Below are 18,872 nucleotides of genomic sequence, written 5' to 3'. Positions count from 1 at the left end.
GCATGAGAGATAGAGTGCAATCATCATGAGGTCATTGCAATAATAATAACAAAAAAAAGATGAGATAACATTAGGAGTAAACTTTTCAACAATTGGGAAGGCAACTAAGAGTAACCAAACCCCACTTTGTCTCTTGGTAAGGCATTCACCTAACCCCAAATATTGCATACTTGCTCATTTATTTTACATAAAGACCAAAACCCACCTACCATCACCTTTTAAAGTTCTCCTTGGTCAGAATTTCAAGCTTGGATTGGTAATCACTAATGAGTAATGACTATTTCCATCTATATGCATGTATTCAATCTCTCACCACCCCACTAAATCTACTCCCTATATAATGCCCATTTTTCCATTCCCTCCTACATAACTCACCTAAACCTAAATCATTTCCTCCCTTTTCTATCTTAGCTTCCCAATATATACATACACTATTCCTTAAGATTTCATTTATTTCTATTATCTTAGCTTCTCAATATACACAATTCCTTTTCCGGAACAAGAACAAACCTACAAACCAACATAAATTTTTGCTAATTCAGACTTAATTAGCAATACTTAATTAATTGTATTCAATTCTAAAAAATTTCAAAAATCATTAAATTATCCATTTTTTTCATCACTTGATAAAATACATAAAATGGGTTCCTTAGACATCAAGCAAGAATCAAGCCCATACACCATGACAAACCCATTAGACTCCGAAGAATTCAGAAAACAAGGCTACATGGTAATAGATTTCCTAGCTGAATACTACAAATCCCTAGAAAAATACCCGGTTCGAAGCCAAGTCGAACCGGGTTATCTCCGAAAACGGTTACCCGAATCCGCCCCACACAAACCCGAATCCATGGATACCATTCTTAAAGATATCCAAACCGATATCATACCCGGTTTAACCCATTGGCAAAGCCCTAATTATTATGCTTACTTCCCAAGTAGTGGGAGTACAGCTGGCTTACTAGGAGAAACCCTAGCTTCTGGGTTTAACGTTGTTGGGTTTAACTGGATCTCTTCTCCAGCTGCCACTGAACTTGAAACTATTGTCATGGATTGGTTAGCTAACATGCTTAACCTACCAAATTCCTTCACTTTTTCCGGTAATGGCGGCGGGGTCATGATGGGTACCACCTGTGAAGCCATTTTAACCACCATTACAGCAGCTAGAGATACCTTCTTAAACAAATACGGACCTGATACCATATCCAAACTTGTGGTATACGGGTCCGATCAGACCCATTGTTCTTTCTTCAAATCCGCCAAAATAGCCGGAATTTCCCCATCAAATTTCAGAACCATTAAAACCACCAGATCCAATTCTTATTCCCTTTTACCAGAATCACTCAAATCCGCCATTGAAGCAGATCTTAAAAATGGGTTAATCCCACTTTTTCTTGTTGCCACCGTGGGGACCACCTCAACCGCCGCCGTAGACCCGTTGGGCCCACTTTGTGACGTTGCAAAAGAGTATAACATGTGGGTCCATGTTGATGCTGCTTATGCGGGTAATGCTTGTATTTGTCCTGAACTCCGTTACATGATTAACGGCGTTGAAAAAGCTGATTCTTTTAGCTTTAATGCTCATAAATGGTTTTTAACGACGTTGGATTGTTGTTGTCTTTTCGTGAAAAACCCAAATGCTTTGGTACGATGTTTATCCACAAATCCTGAATATTTGAAAAATAAAGCAACAGATACCCAACAAGTAGTGGATTATAAGGATTGGCAGTTAACTCTCAGCCGTAGATTTAGATCATTAAAGATGTGGATGGTGATTAAATCGTACGGTGTAGATTACCTACGAAACTTCCTAAGAAGCCATGTGGACATGGCTATTTATTTTGAACAAATGGTGAAAAAAGATAAAAGATTTGAGATTGTTGTTCCAAGAAGTTTTGCTCTTGTTTGTTTTAGGGTTTGTGCTTCTGCTGTGATTCAGTGTTGTGGACAGAAGTTTCTAGAAGAAGAGAAGTTGAATGAGATTAACTCGGAGCTTCTAGAATCTATTAACTCTGTGGGTAAGATTTATATGACTCACTCACTCGTTGATGGGATTTTTTTGATTAGATTTGCTGTGGGTGCTACTCTTACTGAAGTTCATCATGTTACTTATGCATGGAAGTTGATACAAGAACATGCAACTATTGTTTTGGGTAAAAGATCTCCCAAGAATATTATTTCTAGTCAATGTGAATGACACTTTCGGGTCGTTCTGGTGCTGTATAATATGTTTCGGGTCTGTTCAGTTTCAAATCGGGTCAATTTCGAATTATTCTGGTGCTATATTTGATGTTTCGGGTCATTCTGGTGTTGTATATGATATTTCGGGTCTGATGAGTTTCGGGTCAGTTAAGGTATGATGGGGATGAAAATGAACATATATGTTAATTACCTAATTAATTAATTTGCAATAAATACTTTTTTTTTATTATTGTTTATGGGTAATTAATTATAGTGGTTAAGGGAGAAAATTTGATATGAAGGATATTTGGGACGATCTTCTAATACTCCTCCTAAACTAAACCACTAGCGCTTAATTTTTTTATTTTATAATTTATGTATTTTTGAAAATTATACTTTTTATTATTATGCCAACTAAAAAGGTTGTAGTGCATAAATTATTATTTAAATGAAGTGTATTACACAAGTTTATGTATTTTAAATAAATATATATGCTTTTTTATTTTTGATGTGCAAATTTTTAGTGCTTTAAAATATTTCCATTTCAAGGTTGTAGGATTTTTATTTTTTTTATTTTTTCACTAAATAATTTACCATACTTACATCCTAAATAGTCAATGTAGTTATATTTTATTAAACTTGTATATATGGTTCAAATTAATTGCCCAATTATATTAAAAGCTTGTTCTTTTGTCTTTATTTTACCAAAAATTTTATATGGGTGTACAAAAGATATTAGTATAGTTTGCTTGGGAGGCAATAAAGTGACACTTGAGAAGAAGGATAAAAGTTAAATTTTTAATTGATCGTAAAAACTTATAAAAAAATAAAATTAATCGATATAACATTAAATGTGACCAAAATCGCATTAGCTTTTAATGGTTAATTATAACATAAGTCGACGAAAATTCTAAAAATTTTATCATGTACTAATAAAACGAATAATTCCTTATTTATAATATCATATATATTAAAATAAAGTATCCATAATGTATATAAAGAGATAGTGAAGGTTGCGACTCCATGCACAGAATTCATTAAAAACCAATGTATTATCAAGTTTATGTATTTAATTAAATATATACTTTTTTATCTTAATTAATAATGGTTTGAAATTGTAAAACTTTAAGATATTCAATTTCTTAGGTTGTGTGATTTTCTATTTTTATCTGTCTAAGAGCTTATTTTAATCTTGTGTATTTTTTTACACATTAAGCGCGTTATTAAAAGCTTGTTTTTTGGTTTTTTTTTTACTCTAATATAATAGTCTGTTTCGTAGTAGGTATTAAATAATGGAAATGATAATATACACTATAAATCATTCTTATTACAACATCTAAGACCAACAATCAAGCGGACTGTAAACTCATTAATTTTCATCCACACATTTAATTTAGGTTTTTTATTATAAATTAAAATGTAGAGTTCTGAATAGTTCTATCTAGCTAGAGAACTGCTAAGACCTCAACGTTTTAATCCACAAATGCTAAAAATTAACCTCCTTAGTATTATTACAATTAGAGATAAACACATTTTCACATCCTCTTAACCCAAATATATTGTAGGTTTTTGAAAATACACTTAAAAACACGTCCATTATATGTACAACCGTATTAGCAAAAGATTTTACATTCCTCCCCGCCTCCAACCACGGGCGGATAAAGGCACTTAAATTTTGTAAAAAAATTTCAGTTTGTAAGATTTAAACCTAAGACCTTTTTCTATTAAAGTCTCAATGGGGACTCTCATGACCAGCTAAGCTACACACTTTCTGTATAATTTTTGTTTTTTGATATTCTTATTACTTAAACTTTCATACAACACATGTATATATATATTTCAATTCGCAATATTAATCTCATGATATAAAAAATCATCAAAATAGATTATAAAATATTATTTTTATAGTAGGAAAGCCATGATCAGAAATCAGAAATATGTAACATATTATATTTACTTCCTTATCTACAACATTGACAAACCTACTCTACACTATTCGCAACTAAATTGTGGAATTGTTGATCACAACCAATACTAAATGATTTAACTAGTAAGTGCTTGATGTTGGTGTAGTACATATTATAGTATATTATTATTATTATTATTATTATTATTATTATTATTATTATATGAATTTGTCAATTTCAAATGGTTGTTGAATCATCAACTAAAACTACCAAAGATCTATTTTATTTAGTAGTATATTTTATGAACAAGAGGATCTAATTGACAAAGTGGAAATTATAAACGGTGGCACATCTTGGTTCATAAGTTAAAGGGGCCAATGTACTATTATTTGAATTAGGAATGTTCGAACTAATTAGTATTTTTAGTTGAATTTGGCAAGGTCATATATATGATTCAACATAAAAAAGGTAAAAAAGTAAAGGTAAAGGACAATCCCAGTATCCTCCATAAGGCAGGATTCAGGGGGTTTTTTCTTTTTCCTGAAAGAGGCGGACAAATCATATCCGGTATCCTCAAGAAGGGAGTAAAAAGGGATGCGCGCAGTTAAAAAACCCCAAACTAATACCTGCACTCGATAAAGGTTAAACCCCAAACCTTCTATATTTTAGATTAGATAATATGAATATTAATTTTTTTTTATTGAGATAGTTAGTATAAAGAGACTTGGTAAAATATGTAATACTTCTATATTTTAGATTATCATACAAGAACAATGTTTATAGACTCTTACTATTTAGGATCATAAAATCGATCGCATTTCTTTAGTTCTTTTTTTGGAGGGGCAAGACTATGAATTATTTGTTAACTTCTCCCATTTAGATCATATTTTTGAACGGAATGTTAAATTGATGATCACGTTAGAATATTTATGAGATCCTTTAAGTTATTGCAAGAATTTACGAGTTATAAAATAAGGCAAACGTACAATTAGGTTAGTTATGTAGTTCGATTTGGGATAGTTGTCTAATTAGTTTAGAATTGCGTTTTGAATATAATTAGTAGTACAACTTCCATCCTTTAAGCATAGTTTAGTCTTCATTACTTTGTCTTTAATCGAAATGAAAGTTAGGAGAAATACTATTTTTCATCAAACCTATGCGCCTTAGGTATAAGATCGTAGTTAAGAAGATCATTGTCATTATCGTATTTACTGTATCCCGTCCATAAAAACTATGATCAGGATCTAAGGAGGGAAGGAAAGCGACAATCCATACCCATAAAAAAGGATATGGCCAAAGAGTCCATCAACTCGAGAAAGATCCTCGGAAAGAGATATTCCAGCAACGAAAAAGGACTAAGTGAAGCTAAAACAGCAAGCCCGCATCACGTAGTTAAGATAAATATCATGTTTAAGAGTCATCATCCTCATCACCATCATCATCAACCCAATATTTTGTCTGTAAATAGGGTCTGGGTGAGGAAAGATGACAGACACTCCATACCCTCCTCCTTTCAAAGGGAGGACTAGAGAAATGCGGTCAAGTTTACCCTAACAAGAAAAGAGCCATGCATAAAGAAGATTTAGAGTGACATGAAAGCTTCAAGAGTAAAGCTACCTGCACAAATCACCGAGTTTGAAAACCCGTTTAAAAACGGGTCATGTCGGGTGGACCTATCGGGTTGTTCACATGTTAAAAAAAGGTAGAATTGAAATTGCATAGTAGTATAAAATTTTCCCTCCAAAATTAGTTTAAAGAGCAATTACTATTTACATTATACATGCTTATAACTGTGGAAAAACAATTTATAAATCAATAGGTTTTTACTTAATTTCCCCATGCTTATTAGTGAGGATAATGTACCCACGCTTATAAGTGAGGCTGAAAGTGCATTTTCCCACACTTATAAACGTGTCTAAATGTGCATTCCCCCACACTTAATAAACGTGGGCAAAGTTTCCCCACACTTATTTAAGTTTGGGGAATTACTCTAGCCTCACATATAAGCGTGAGAGGATGCAACTTTTTTTGTAGTGAAAATAATAAATACGATGAGTAAGAAGACAAAATGAATCGGTAAGCAACAACTAGCCATATGTTTAAGAGTATATATATATATATTAAACTAACTAATCAAGAAGGAAGGTTCCTAGATTAAAATTTTTTAAAATAATTTATAATTTAAAAAAATAAACTTTTAAAAAATTTTCTTTAACGTATATTTACCTTTAAGTCCGATGAGAATTAAACTTAATTTTACCGCATATGAAAGGTTAATAATTGGGTTTAACCCTGATCTCACACACAAGGGTGGATCTTAAAAAAAGAGTGATGTCAATAATTTAAAACTTAAAGTTACTTACAACATTGTTTAATTTTCACGGCAACTTTTTATATTTTAAAAACAATGTATTACATCATTAACTGACAAATTTTAAAATAAATCACATTAAATCATTGATCACAATTACTTTATCAAACTAATTATATATGCTAAATGAGTAATTATTAAAAAATCTTATACAAACAAAAAAAACAACATTAAAATAACCATAATTCACCAACATCTAAACAATATAAAATTTCTTTGAGCCCACGAACCATGAGTAACGTAATCTACACTATGATATTGTGCGCTTAATTGAGAACCTTTTTAAAAGACCTCATATTATTAATTCAAAGTTATACTTTCTCCGAACCATTTTAGTTGTCTCATTTCCTTATTTGGCAAAGTCATTTTAGTTGTCACATTTCTATTTTTGTCAATCTTTTTTTACCTAAATATCCTTAGTTCACACACGTAATTACAAATATACCCCCATATACCTTACTTACCCAACTACCCTTCATACTTCATTACTTACCCTTCACTATTTACCCTTTTTAATAGACCCCACACCATCCTTAATAACCGTGCCCAAGTAAATAAGACAACTAAATTGGTTCGGAGGGAGTATTATTTTTATCAAACATTTTTTTTTTATATTATAAAACTTGAAATTTACACTGAGTTTCATGAATTTTGTCTTCTGGATGAATTGCCACATGCACCAACTACAAATTGCAAAAAGTCGTCGCTGCAGACATACAAATCAACAGATGATCATGATGAATTATTAGGCCACGTTTCTTAATCGACAATAAATGGAATTACTGAAAATTAATATTAGTCTAAGTTCTTATCAAATGTCTTGCATCATTTTTTAATGTTAATTTTTGACTCCTATGAAATTGAATTCAAATGCCATTGAAAATAACGAAACCATTTTGAAAAATTTAGGATTTGTTGCGTCTTATTTATAATAAATGTATCTATTTTACTAATAAAAATAAATAGTATTGAATAATACATTATCATGAATAATAAATGTATTTATTTTATTTATAATAAATGTATTTATAATAAATTATCATGAATAATATAATTTTTTGTTAATTTCTTTATAATAATACCAACTATTGAATGAATAAACCAACTTAAAGGGATGTTTTTCCTAGAAAATTCTTAACATGTTAAAAACCAAATTACAGGTGATTAGAACATAAAAAAATTGGTAAATTAGTTAATAAACTAAAGTTCATATTATTCTAGAAAAATACTCCCCTAAGTTGGTATTATTCATGGTTAATTAATAATTAGTATTATTAGAGGAAAATTAACAAATAATTATATTATTCACGGTAATTTTTTATAAAATTTAATAATAGAATTTTTAATATTATCAAGACGTATTGGATCCACTCAAACCAACCGAAACCGAAAAAGACTGATCCGGAAATAATCTGATCAACAATGATTCACCCTGACCGTTTAAACAGGTCTATTACTCTTTATTACCATGTAATATGTTACTGATAGATGAAAATATATTTTGTAAATAACAAATAAATAATAAGAAAAACATAATCATAAACTTTGGCATTTATAAATTTTTCCAAGTATATTACTAATAAATAAATTTCATGTGTGATATAGAGGCAAAAGAGAGGTTGTGAGATGTTGAAATATTTTCCAAAATTTTATTTTTTTTTATTATTTCTAAATTTAATTATTACGCAATTATATAAGTTAGTTTTATTTAGTAAGTTATTATTAGTAGTGAATTAGCGGGTTGTTTAGTTTTTTGCATTTGACACTAAGTTAGTTGCTTAATTTTAGAAAATTTAGTTATTTAATTTGCATCTCTATTTAAATTCTTTTATACTAGCTTTTCATAAACACAAGAAAAACAATACAGTGACAGTTTTACGTTTATCACTCTGTCTGTCTGTCATAGTTACTTTCTTTAATTTTTTCTAACATGAGAGAATAAAAAATTATTTAATTTTATCATATGTAAATCGAGTCAATTTAAACGCCTTTTTCTACGTTATACTTCTATGTTATACAGTTTTATATTAGAAGTAATTAACCTAAACTATGACATAACCAAGTTTGAATCCAAATTTTTACAATAAATTTATAGTCTAAAAGCAAAAAAAAAGTTAAATTTTAGACATAAAATAAAAAAAAAGTAGATAATAATCAAGTAGGAATAGACAAAGTTAATTGGATTTGCTTAAATCGAACATTATTGTATTATCATTGCTAATCTTTATTATGGGGTAGTACACTTATTACGTAGGGTAAATGGTGACTTTAAAGTCATATACTTAAGGGTTTTTGTTAGGCTCCCCCTCCCCCACATATTTTTTACTTTTAAAGCACCTTTTTTCTCAAAATGATCAATGTCCTATTAAAGCGAAAATATTAAAATATAGCCATCAATCTTTTCAAAATATTGTTATTTGAAAATATATTTGATATGGAATAAACAACAAGAACAAAAACAAAAAAAATAGTAATTTAGATGATGACTTGAAAATGATTGGGTACCCAACACATTATGTATAAAAACATATTTGAAAAAAAATTAAAATAATTTTTTGCTTTAAAATATTGTTTTTCGGTGGATTTTTTTTGTTTTTAAGGTTTCATCTCGTGATTTTTTTTTCTTTTTATTTCCATTTGTAAAAGGTCTTCAAACCAAGATAACACATTGAGCGATTTGCGTCGTACTTTGTTGTGATTGGGGAAATGTTCCCCAATCGTGGAATGTGGCTACGCCCTACTATGTTCCATTGAGTATGCGTATATTTATTGTTCAATTATGTTTATACAAGATTCATATATGTATTCATCAATTATCATCATTTTCTTTTTATTTCGCTATTAATAAGTAAATAAAAATTACATAAAAATCACCAAATTAAGACAAACCGCGAATTGCACAGGCTCCTCTGTTAGTAAATATAATATCTTCTTACCACTATTATTTATTTATTTATTTTTACTTTATTTGTACTTGAGACTATTTCTTTAAAATAAAGTCGATATTAAAAACAAGATGTAGCTAGCATTAGTGGTTGGTAAACTATAAAACTAGTACAAAAATCTATGAGAGAGAATTCATGCTCCCATTGGATAATTAGAGGTTAAAAAAGACAACTCATGAAGTTGCATTCAAATTGTATTGAAAATGACTAAATGTGTTAGGATTTACAAAGATACCAAGTACTAACATCAATTTCTCACCTACTATTCATAGAAAAAGATTTGGAGATCATTGTTGATCATATGATTTTTGGTTTTTGACTTTTCATAACTTGTTAGTGAATAAGCCACAAGACCTAAATGAGAAAATGAGAATAGACAAATAAATAATACTCACATTTATAAGTTTTATATTCGAATATTTACGTGGATTTTGAATGCGATATATAAATTAGATTAATTTGGATTCTTGTGTATATGTAAATTTCTTGACAAATTAATCAATTTTGAATTGAGTCGAGATGAATCATATTTAGTTTCAAATAATCAAGTCAATTTTAGATAGTTCTAATCTCATTTCAATTATACATAATTTCTATTTAAGATTGTCTTACTTGTTTTGCGCTATATATTTCCGTTTTAGATAATCATCCTTGATAATTCTCATTTTATATTATTCATAAGTCCATTCTTTCTTCTAATCACATACTAGATGTTAAAGCAAGTGCCAATAATCTTAATGATGACGTTAACTTTAAACATATAATCGAACATACTTTGTCTTGTACTTTAGAGAGGGTCGATAAAGATGTGTTGAACATGGGTGATTTAAGGTTTGGAACGATTGATAAGAGTTGCTTGATCAAAGCAACAAATAAAGAAGTAGACTGTGAGTGACTCTACCAACCGCTTTTGGGAAGAAATCTCATTCAATTTGAGGGGGAGGTATTCAAGATACCTCATAAACACTTGTGTTCATCTTTTGCATTATATTTTTCATTTATTTTCATTGTTGAACCTCTTTGAGACTTTCATTTATCACTAGATACTTATTTCTTCTACCCAAACGATTTTGGAAAGAAATCTCATTCAATTTGTATGTAGTCAGTTTTACGCTCATATGAACTTGTACACACAAGCTCCTGATGATCGTAGATTCGTAGTCATGTTCACATGAGCCCATTATGCGCGGTTTGTCAAAGGATGAAGTAATATTTTTAAAAAATTGTAAAGTACAGATACGTAAGATAATTGTGGGCAAGTCCTTTTCCTTTAAGTATTATGAAACTAATGAATAAGGTAACTTATACTAGTTAACATAGCCATATTATTGCTCTCACTACAAGTAAATGTTAGAGCATGTTGACACCACATATTTAAGTTTTCCTAGAACACTTTAATTAAACTAATTACTTAAGCAATCTACCATAATTCAAAGTTATCCAAATAGAATTGGGATTATTATGTCATTTAAATTACTTGTTTATAACTTAAGTTAATTGTTACCAACCCATTATTTTGGTACAAAGTTAGGGTTTAGAAAGGTAGCAAACAAATCATATATGTATGATTGACCGTATCTTTTTAAAAAGGGGCAAAAGGGAATGCCTGCAGTAAATTAAACCTCTATATAAAGAGAATTATGCAAAGAAAAAGATGAGTGTCATCAAGACTGCATGAATTTTACAAATCACTTATTTGTCCTGATAGAATTGAATCAAAGAGTAAGAAGAAGATTTTTAAGAAAGTGGTGATAAATAAAGAGAGAGAATAAATTGTATGGATGAAATTAAAAGACAGTTAAAATGTATGGATGTGATTAAAAGAAATTGAAAATTCATTATCTAAAAATAGAAATGATGCTAATTAAGTAGAACAGATCAAAATAGAAAATGCTTCAAATTCAATAGGACGGATGGAGTATTTTATACAAGTTAGACTAAAATTGAGCCATTAGAATAGAAATTACATATTTTTTTTTTTAAATATGAGGATTTTAAGAGAATCTTTGCCCTTAATATTGTAATTTGAGAAATTATTTCTCACTTTACGTTGATAGGAAACTTATTTTTCATAGTACCGTCCATGTAGGATGGTTCTTTTTTAAAAATAATTTTGTCAGATTAAACCGCTACATGAGATGGTGGTTTGATATTAATACCAAACCGCCACCTCAGATAATAGTTTGGTTTAGTTTGTTTCTTTTAAAAATATTTTTTATTACCAAATCGCTGCTTGAGATAACGGTTTGATCTAACAAGTTAAAAATAAAATACCAGATTTAAAATTACTTTTTCATACAGTCTAATCAATAACCAATATAAATTAAGAAAGCATGATAAAGAAACAAAGAATACCTGCAGCTTAGTTGGTAGACTTGGTGCACGGAAGCCTTGTGGAGTGCTTGAGGTTGTGAGTCGACACGAAACTCATTAATCTTTCAATGACCATAAAAGTTTACCTTTTGACCTTTTCTTTTTTAAAAAAAATTACAATATATTAAACCGTTATTTCAAGTAGCAGTTTTGTATATAAAATTAGTAAAAAAAATTTATTTTCTTACGTGGACAGTATCATGGGAAATAGATTTCTCAAAGGACGTACATCGAAAAATAGGTTCCTAACGAACATTATTGAGAGCAAAGAATCATTTTAAGGTCCATTATAAATAATATTTTATGATTATTTTCTCATGAGTGATTTAGTGGCTCACTTAGGCAATACCACATAATCATTACATTGAATAATAGGTTCAACTACCGCACAATCATTAAGTAGAAAAGGCAGAGTTTTTTCTTCTAAAGATATGGATAGATAGATTTGGTTTTGTTATATTTTTTTAATTTCCATCTTACCTTATGAAGTACTTATTTTTTCTCTTAACGGCCCGTTTGGTATATGGTATTAGAGGGCGGTAATGGTAATAAAATTAAGTAATACTCCTAATAAATTTGGTTGTTTGGATGTCTTCAATGATAATGGATGGTAATAAAATAAGGTAATGAAATTACCAAAAAGGGCCATTTTTATTACCATCAAACAACTTGGTATTAGGCTGTAATGGTAATGAAGTATTACTGTGGTAATAAAATAAGATAATGTTGTTTCGAGCTGAAGAAAAAATAATGAAGAAAAAAAAGATAATGTATGTAATTATCTAAAAAAATATTATTATTAAAAAAAGAATCATTAGATAGAATAATTTAGATACAATAATGCTTTTAGATACAAATATATAATAATGAAACTAAGAGTCATTACCATTTTTTATTACTAACAACCAAATGCAATCAATTGAATATTATCTTCCATTACCATTCTTTAGTTATGCACACCAAACAAAAGAATTTTCATTACCAATTCTCATATCCATTCCTTCATTACTATTGCCATTACAATATTTCATTCCCATTAATTTATTACCATCAACCAAACGGACCGTTAGGGTTTTGTTTGGAAAATGAGAATAAAAATTGAGAGACTTTAAAATAGACTTCAGATAGAAATTTTAAATGGAACTTTAAAGATAAATATACCACATCTTTGTTTGATATGTGATACAAATCGATAAACAATTTGTTGAATATTAATAATATTTAAAATTTTTCCTGTATTCTCTATATTCTTTTTTACTTTTAATTAATTATATAAATATACTTTTCCCAAATATATTTTCTCATCTTTCCTCAGTTCTATCCTTTCAAACAAGTAAGAAATTAAATTCCTCTCAAAAACAAAACAAGTAAGAAATTTAATTTCACCTCAAAGTCCAATTTTTAATCTCATTTCATCTATTCAATTATCTTATTTACTTTTATTTAAATTTTTATTCTCTTTTTATGAATTGATACTCCCATTGTCGTATGAATTTTGCAAATTATTTATATTTAGTTGGTTTGAAGAATTCTGTTATATTTTTATTTTTAGTCATAATTTTTATTTTTTTCATGACTTATTCATACGAATTAATTTATTTTTCATTTTTCCCTATAAAGTATATTTTCTTACCCTTTTTCTTTTTTAAATTTTTATAAAAATATGCTTGTTGAAAAACCCATAAGATCAAGGGAGTAGTTGCAAAATGAACCGAGAAAGTAAAGGAGGATGGATGCATAATGTACCCATGATACTCCTAAGTCCTCACAAGCAAACTATTCTCCACTCGTGTCACAAAATTTGTCTCACTTTTTTAGTTCATCTAATAAAATTTACTTAGCTGTATTAATATTTTCTCCTTTTTTATTTTTGATATTTTTATCGATGATTCTTAATTTGTATTTTATTTTTAATTTATAAGTTATAACATAACCAAGTAAAATCTTGTTATAATATGCTCAGTCAAATAAGACTATTAAGGTGAATAGAAGATAATATTATTTTTATCATGATCCACAATATTTTTTTAATTATCATCCATGCATTTAATTTATCTTCAATTCATTCACACAATTCTCTTCATTACTAAACTTACTGTCCGACTAATCTATATAATTTTTTAAAACAAAAGTGATAATAGTTCACAAAATTTGAACGCTAATAATATTTATCTTTTTATTATTTATTTATATTTTCTTGTAAAATAATATACAAATGTATTTATAGTAATTGAAACAATAAAGTAAATAAATATAAAAATGAATATTTGGGGCCTCTTCGATAATAAGTTCATGTGTTGTATTTCATTTTGTACATGCTACCCCTACAATTGTAACACCCTTTAACACTTCATTCTCTCTTCTTTGTGTATCTCTCTTGGGCATTCCAATTTCCATCGAAACCCGAAATGATATTAATTTGTGACCAATTACATATTGAAAAAATTCAATAGAACGAATATATGTTGCTATTTACTCCAAAAAAAAAAAATTATTAATGTTGTTTTTTGCCTTCTACATTTCAAGCAATAACTCATTTTATTGCCTAGTTACTTGCATTTTTATTTTTATTTATATTTTTTTTAATTTATTATAAGGGTTAAGTTTGTGTTATAAAATGTGAGCTTGCATATTTAGCTTTATAAAGTCATTTTCGTTGTAAAAATATTTATTTTCTAAGGATATTTCTTAAAATAAAAGACTCTTTAATCATAATTTTCTTTAATACGATGACGATGATAATGTATAGCATAAAACAATAATGTCCAAAATGATGACATTGAAAAAGTTGTGGAAACAATAATAGATTATAGGTGGGAAAAAGTCAAGAGATAAAATAGTTTAGTCAAAGTGGTGGCGTTTGTGGTCGTTCAATTTTCGCTACTCAAAGAAAAAATGTCAAAGTAGAAGACCGAAACACCTACTAAATATGTCATTGACTCTCACCAACCTTACTGGTTACCGCGTCTTTTCCTGACTACGTGCTTCATTCACTCTCACCAACCATTCCTTATTTTCTTTACGTGTTTTTTTACACCATCCCTTGCAAATTAGTCTTTCTCTCCTTTTAAATTTACATCACTTAAAAAAATTATCTAGAATAATTTAATATTTTTATAATTTTCATATAATAATTTCACTTATTGATTAACTATTTATAATTCTAATATTATAAGATATTTGCCTATGACAAACTCAGGTAACCGAATGACCTGCTATAACAAGTACTCTTATTATTTTTTTAAAAAATAGATAAATTAAAAAAAATTTGAAAATTTTTTTAAAAAAATATTAAAATTTTTAAGGATTTTTATGTAAATTTTTTAAATTTTTCTCTAATTTTAATATTAATTTTTAATTTACTTTTTTTGATAAATTACCTACTATAGCAGGTCATCAGGATACTCAAGTTTACACTAGACAAGAACCCCGTAAAGTTGGAATTATTCATGGTTAATTAATAGTTCGGATAATTGTAGGAAATCATGAAAACAATTAGATTATTCAAGGTAATTTATCTTAAAAAGAAGTTTTGAGTATGTTCAATATATTTGATTGCATAGGACCTCAAAAATTGAGGGTCTTAATATTAAATTACTAAGTATATGTTGAGTGTTTAAAGATATAAAACTTTTAGCAAATTATTATAATTTTTGAAATTGTACAGGACGTTTAAAGAATTTATAAATTTTTGCTAAAAAAACCCATATATTTGAGTTTTATTATGTAAATTTAAATGGACAAAGAGAGTAATATTTTCAACAAAATAACATACGACTTCTATAATAATATAGCGCCCATGAAAACACAATAACAAAGCACCGTTAATTCTGAAAATTGGACAATAAACTTTTCTATTGAAATTATACGATTTTTATTATCATTTTTATTATTTAATATCCACAGTCAAATGAATCGTTAAGGACATTTGACGAGTGGGGTCAAGAATTGTGCGACTAAAAATGAAAATTGAAGGCATAAATGTGTCAATTATTCCCTTGTTTATTTGGCTTAAATTAGAGTTATAAACCAAGTGACATATGGTCAACAGTAATACTACGTGAAAGTGTACATATACGTTAAAAAGATTTACAAAGAGAGTATTAATGTTTTATTTTTAATTTTTTTATTTGAGTCATTTTTGTGAAAGGTTGCAGGTGCATGATTTTAAATAATAATTTATATTCACATATTATGAGAATATGAATTATTTAACCCATATATATATATATATATATATATATATATATATATATATATATATATATATATATATATATATATATATATATATATATATATATATATATATATATTAATTATGTGTGTCTCTCAGTATATTGTCTGATACAAAAATGAATGTTTCAATTTATGTTGAACTATAATATTGATTTGCCTAAACATAGGTCTAGCAAAAGTTAGTACGAGCCGATTCTATTTTGAAATATGTAGATTTGGGTTGAAACTTTTAATCCTAATTAAGTAAATGAATTCATAAAATATATCTAATCTATTTATTAAAAATGTCAGATTAAATCAACCTACTTTGTTTATCAAAGAAGTTATATTTAGGTTGAAATTTTAAACCTAAAACATAAATATATATTTCATTTAATTAAACGAGTTAAGTTTAACATATGTTAAACAGTACTCCATAACTTACCTAAACATAATTTTTCTCTATTTTTTTATGTTTCGTAGTAAATATAAAATAAAGAAATTTATAAACTAAAATTTTTAAAGCTCAAGCCTGAGAAATAAGATTTAGTCAACTATTCAATGTTTAAAATCCGAAAATGAAAAAAAAATATATTGATTTAAGTGGATTGAAATCAAATTGTCCTGATTTGTTATGGATCGAATTAGGATTATAATTTTCAACTTAATTAACTAAATGAGTAAGTCTGAGTCAAAATATTTATTGACTCGTTTATTTATGACCCTGACCAAAACTCGAGTCGGAGCCAACTTGGTCTGTTTGATAGACTTAGCTAAACCAATTAAATTTGTACTAAAAGTGTGACCAGTAACAATAATACTAGGGCCGCACGTAATCCGATTTGATATGGTTCAACACTAAAGACATAGACTTGAACTTTCGGTCTAGAAATTATTAAGACCAACCATACTTAGGCAACAGATCGATCAGTCAGCCTATACTGTTCTAGAATGATTTGGTTAAGTCCGATTTCCAATTTTTAGTTTTTATTTGCGATTTTTAAACAATTTATTTGAATTTAACTCCATTTTCTCACTCAATTGTGAAATGAAAAATCATTACTCTTATATACTTCTATGATAGTAACAAAGAGAAAATTGACAATTTCTATAGAAATATAAGGATATATGATAATAAACAAAGAGAGAATGAATTGTAGATTAAATTAGAAGATAATTAAAATGGATGAATGAGGTTGAAATAAAGTGGTGGAACTTTGTCAAAAATATAAAAATGATGCAAGAGTTATCATCATCGTACCCATTGTATCTTGAATCATGCTTATAGGAACTATGACTAAGGTTTGGAGAGGGAAGGAAGGTGACAACCCATACCCATAAAGGAGAATGTGGCCAAAGAATCCCTCGACTCGAGGGTGGTCCTCGAAAGAGATATTCCTACAACGAAAATGACTTAGTGAAACTAAAATCACAAGCCCGCAACTTACAACATAGGTTTACATAAATTTTAAAAAAATAAATTGATAAACATAAAATAAAATTAAAATAAAAATAACTAGGTAATAAAAACGAATAAAAGAGTGACAACCCAAAATGAAAATATGTTTTGTATGACTCGTCTCACTATAAGATGAGCCTAAATAATTAGCGCAATTCTCTAATCGATTACTTTAAGATTTTAAGTAATTACTTTTTAATTTTAAGTGATAATTTTAACATTTTATGACTGTAGAAGCGATCACCGTTTGATCACTCTAATATAATAAGTGCATATTAGACACGTCCATGATAATTTTTGGGGTACAAAAGTTTTAATTTTATAACAGGTCTTGTATGAGAACGTCTTACCATGAGACGGGCCCATATAATTAGTCTATTTCTTTAATTGATTACTTTAAAATCGTAAGTGATCATTTTAAGGTTATAAGTAATCACTCTAAGACTATAAAAAGTGATTATTTTAAAATTGTAAGTGATTACTTTAACGTAATAAGTGATCAATTCAAGACAAAAGATGTATATTGGGTTAGCTCAATAAAATAATATCATTATAAGACTGTTTCATTTAAAAATTGGTTATTTTTTAATGTTACAATATGAGAGTTTGTGTTGTGGTATGGGAATGGTTTCGTTGTGAAACGATGTTCCTTACATGCGCTTACATGGGCTTATTAGCCCATTTATTGATTTAATTTTCTAAAACATCTTCTCTTGTATAAAACTGTCTCATCATAATATAGTTTCAATAAAGGTTTATTAGTAAAAAAAAAAAAAAAAATCTGAATTCACACTTGTACATAAATCAGTTTTTTTAAAATAATTTGGCGCAACTGACCCAGTTAATGTCATTTAACGATAAGACGACCACAATAAATAATTGGTGTTTCGAAGAAATATACATTCTCAATTTCTTCTATTTATCATTATTTTTCATTTTAGCTCATTTGTATGAAATGGTCTTACCATAAAACCAATTCATCATTGGCTCAAATGCTTAACAAGCATTTATTGATAAATTTTTTTTAAGAAGATACAAAAGTAAATAAATATACGTTTTCACCGAATAAAGTTTTGATCAAATATTGAGTTAAATAGGTAACTAATTTTAGTCCAAAATCAATTAAAAAAGTAATTATTCCTTAAAATAGTCTAATTATATTATATTATTTAAAACATCTATTTTTCTACTTTAAAATTATTTTTAAATGTGTAATATTTAATATATGTTATTTTAGTCGTTAAAAGTAACACATTGGATATTAATAAATCCATTTCAATTGTTTTAAAAAATCACTTTGAATCTATATCATGAGTTTTTTTTTTCTTGAAAAACTCCTAAAATAAGCATGAGATGTTTTAATTTCAAAAATAAATGTCTTTCAGTTCAAAGTTAAGATTAGAAATATGTTTGTAGTT

At 28.0% G+C, this 18,872-nt stretch overlaps 1 protein-coding gene across 1 annotated transcript; it reads left to right on the top strand.

The window, feature by feature from the left end:
• The first annotated feature begins 215 nt into the window (after positions 1-215).
• LOC130817294 (tyrosine decarboxylase-like) lies at positions 216-2,276 on the top strand. The gene has a single exon (XM_057682917.1). It carries the CDS (start codon positions 641-643, stop codon positions 2,195-2,197), a length of 1,557 nt encoding a protein of 518 aa, XP_057538900.1. The 5' UTR covers positions 216-640; the 3' UTR covers positions 2,198-2,276.
• Positions 2,277-18,872: the final 16,596 nt, after the last annotated feature.

The sequence above is a fragment of the Amaranthus tricolor genome, chromosome 7 (assembly GCF_026212465.1).
Source record: "Amaranthus tricolor cultivar Red isolate AtriRed21 chromosome 7, ASM2621246v1, whole genome shotgun sequence".
Taxonomy (NCBI): Eukaryota; Viridiplantae; Streptophyta; class Magnoliopsida; order Caryophyllales; family Amaranthaceae; genus Amaranthus; species Amaranthus tricolor.
This window is presented reverse-complemented; position numbering and strand designations above follow the sequence as displayed.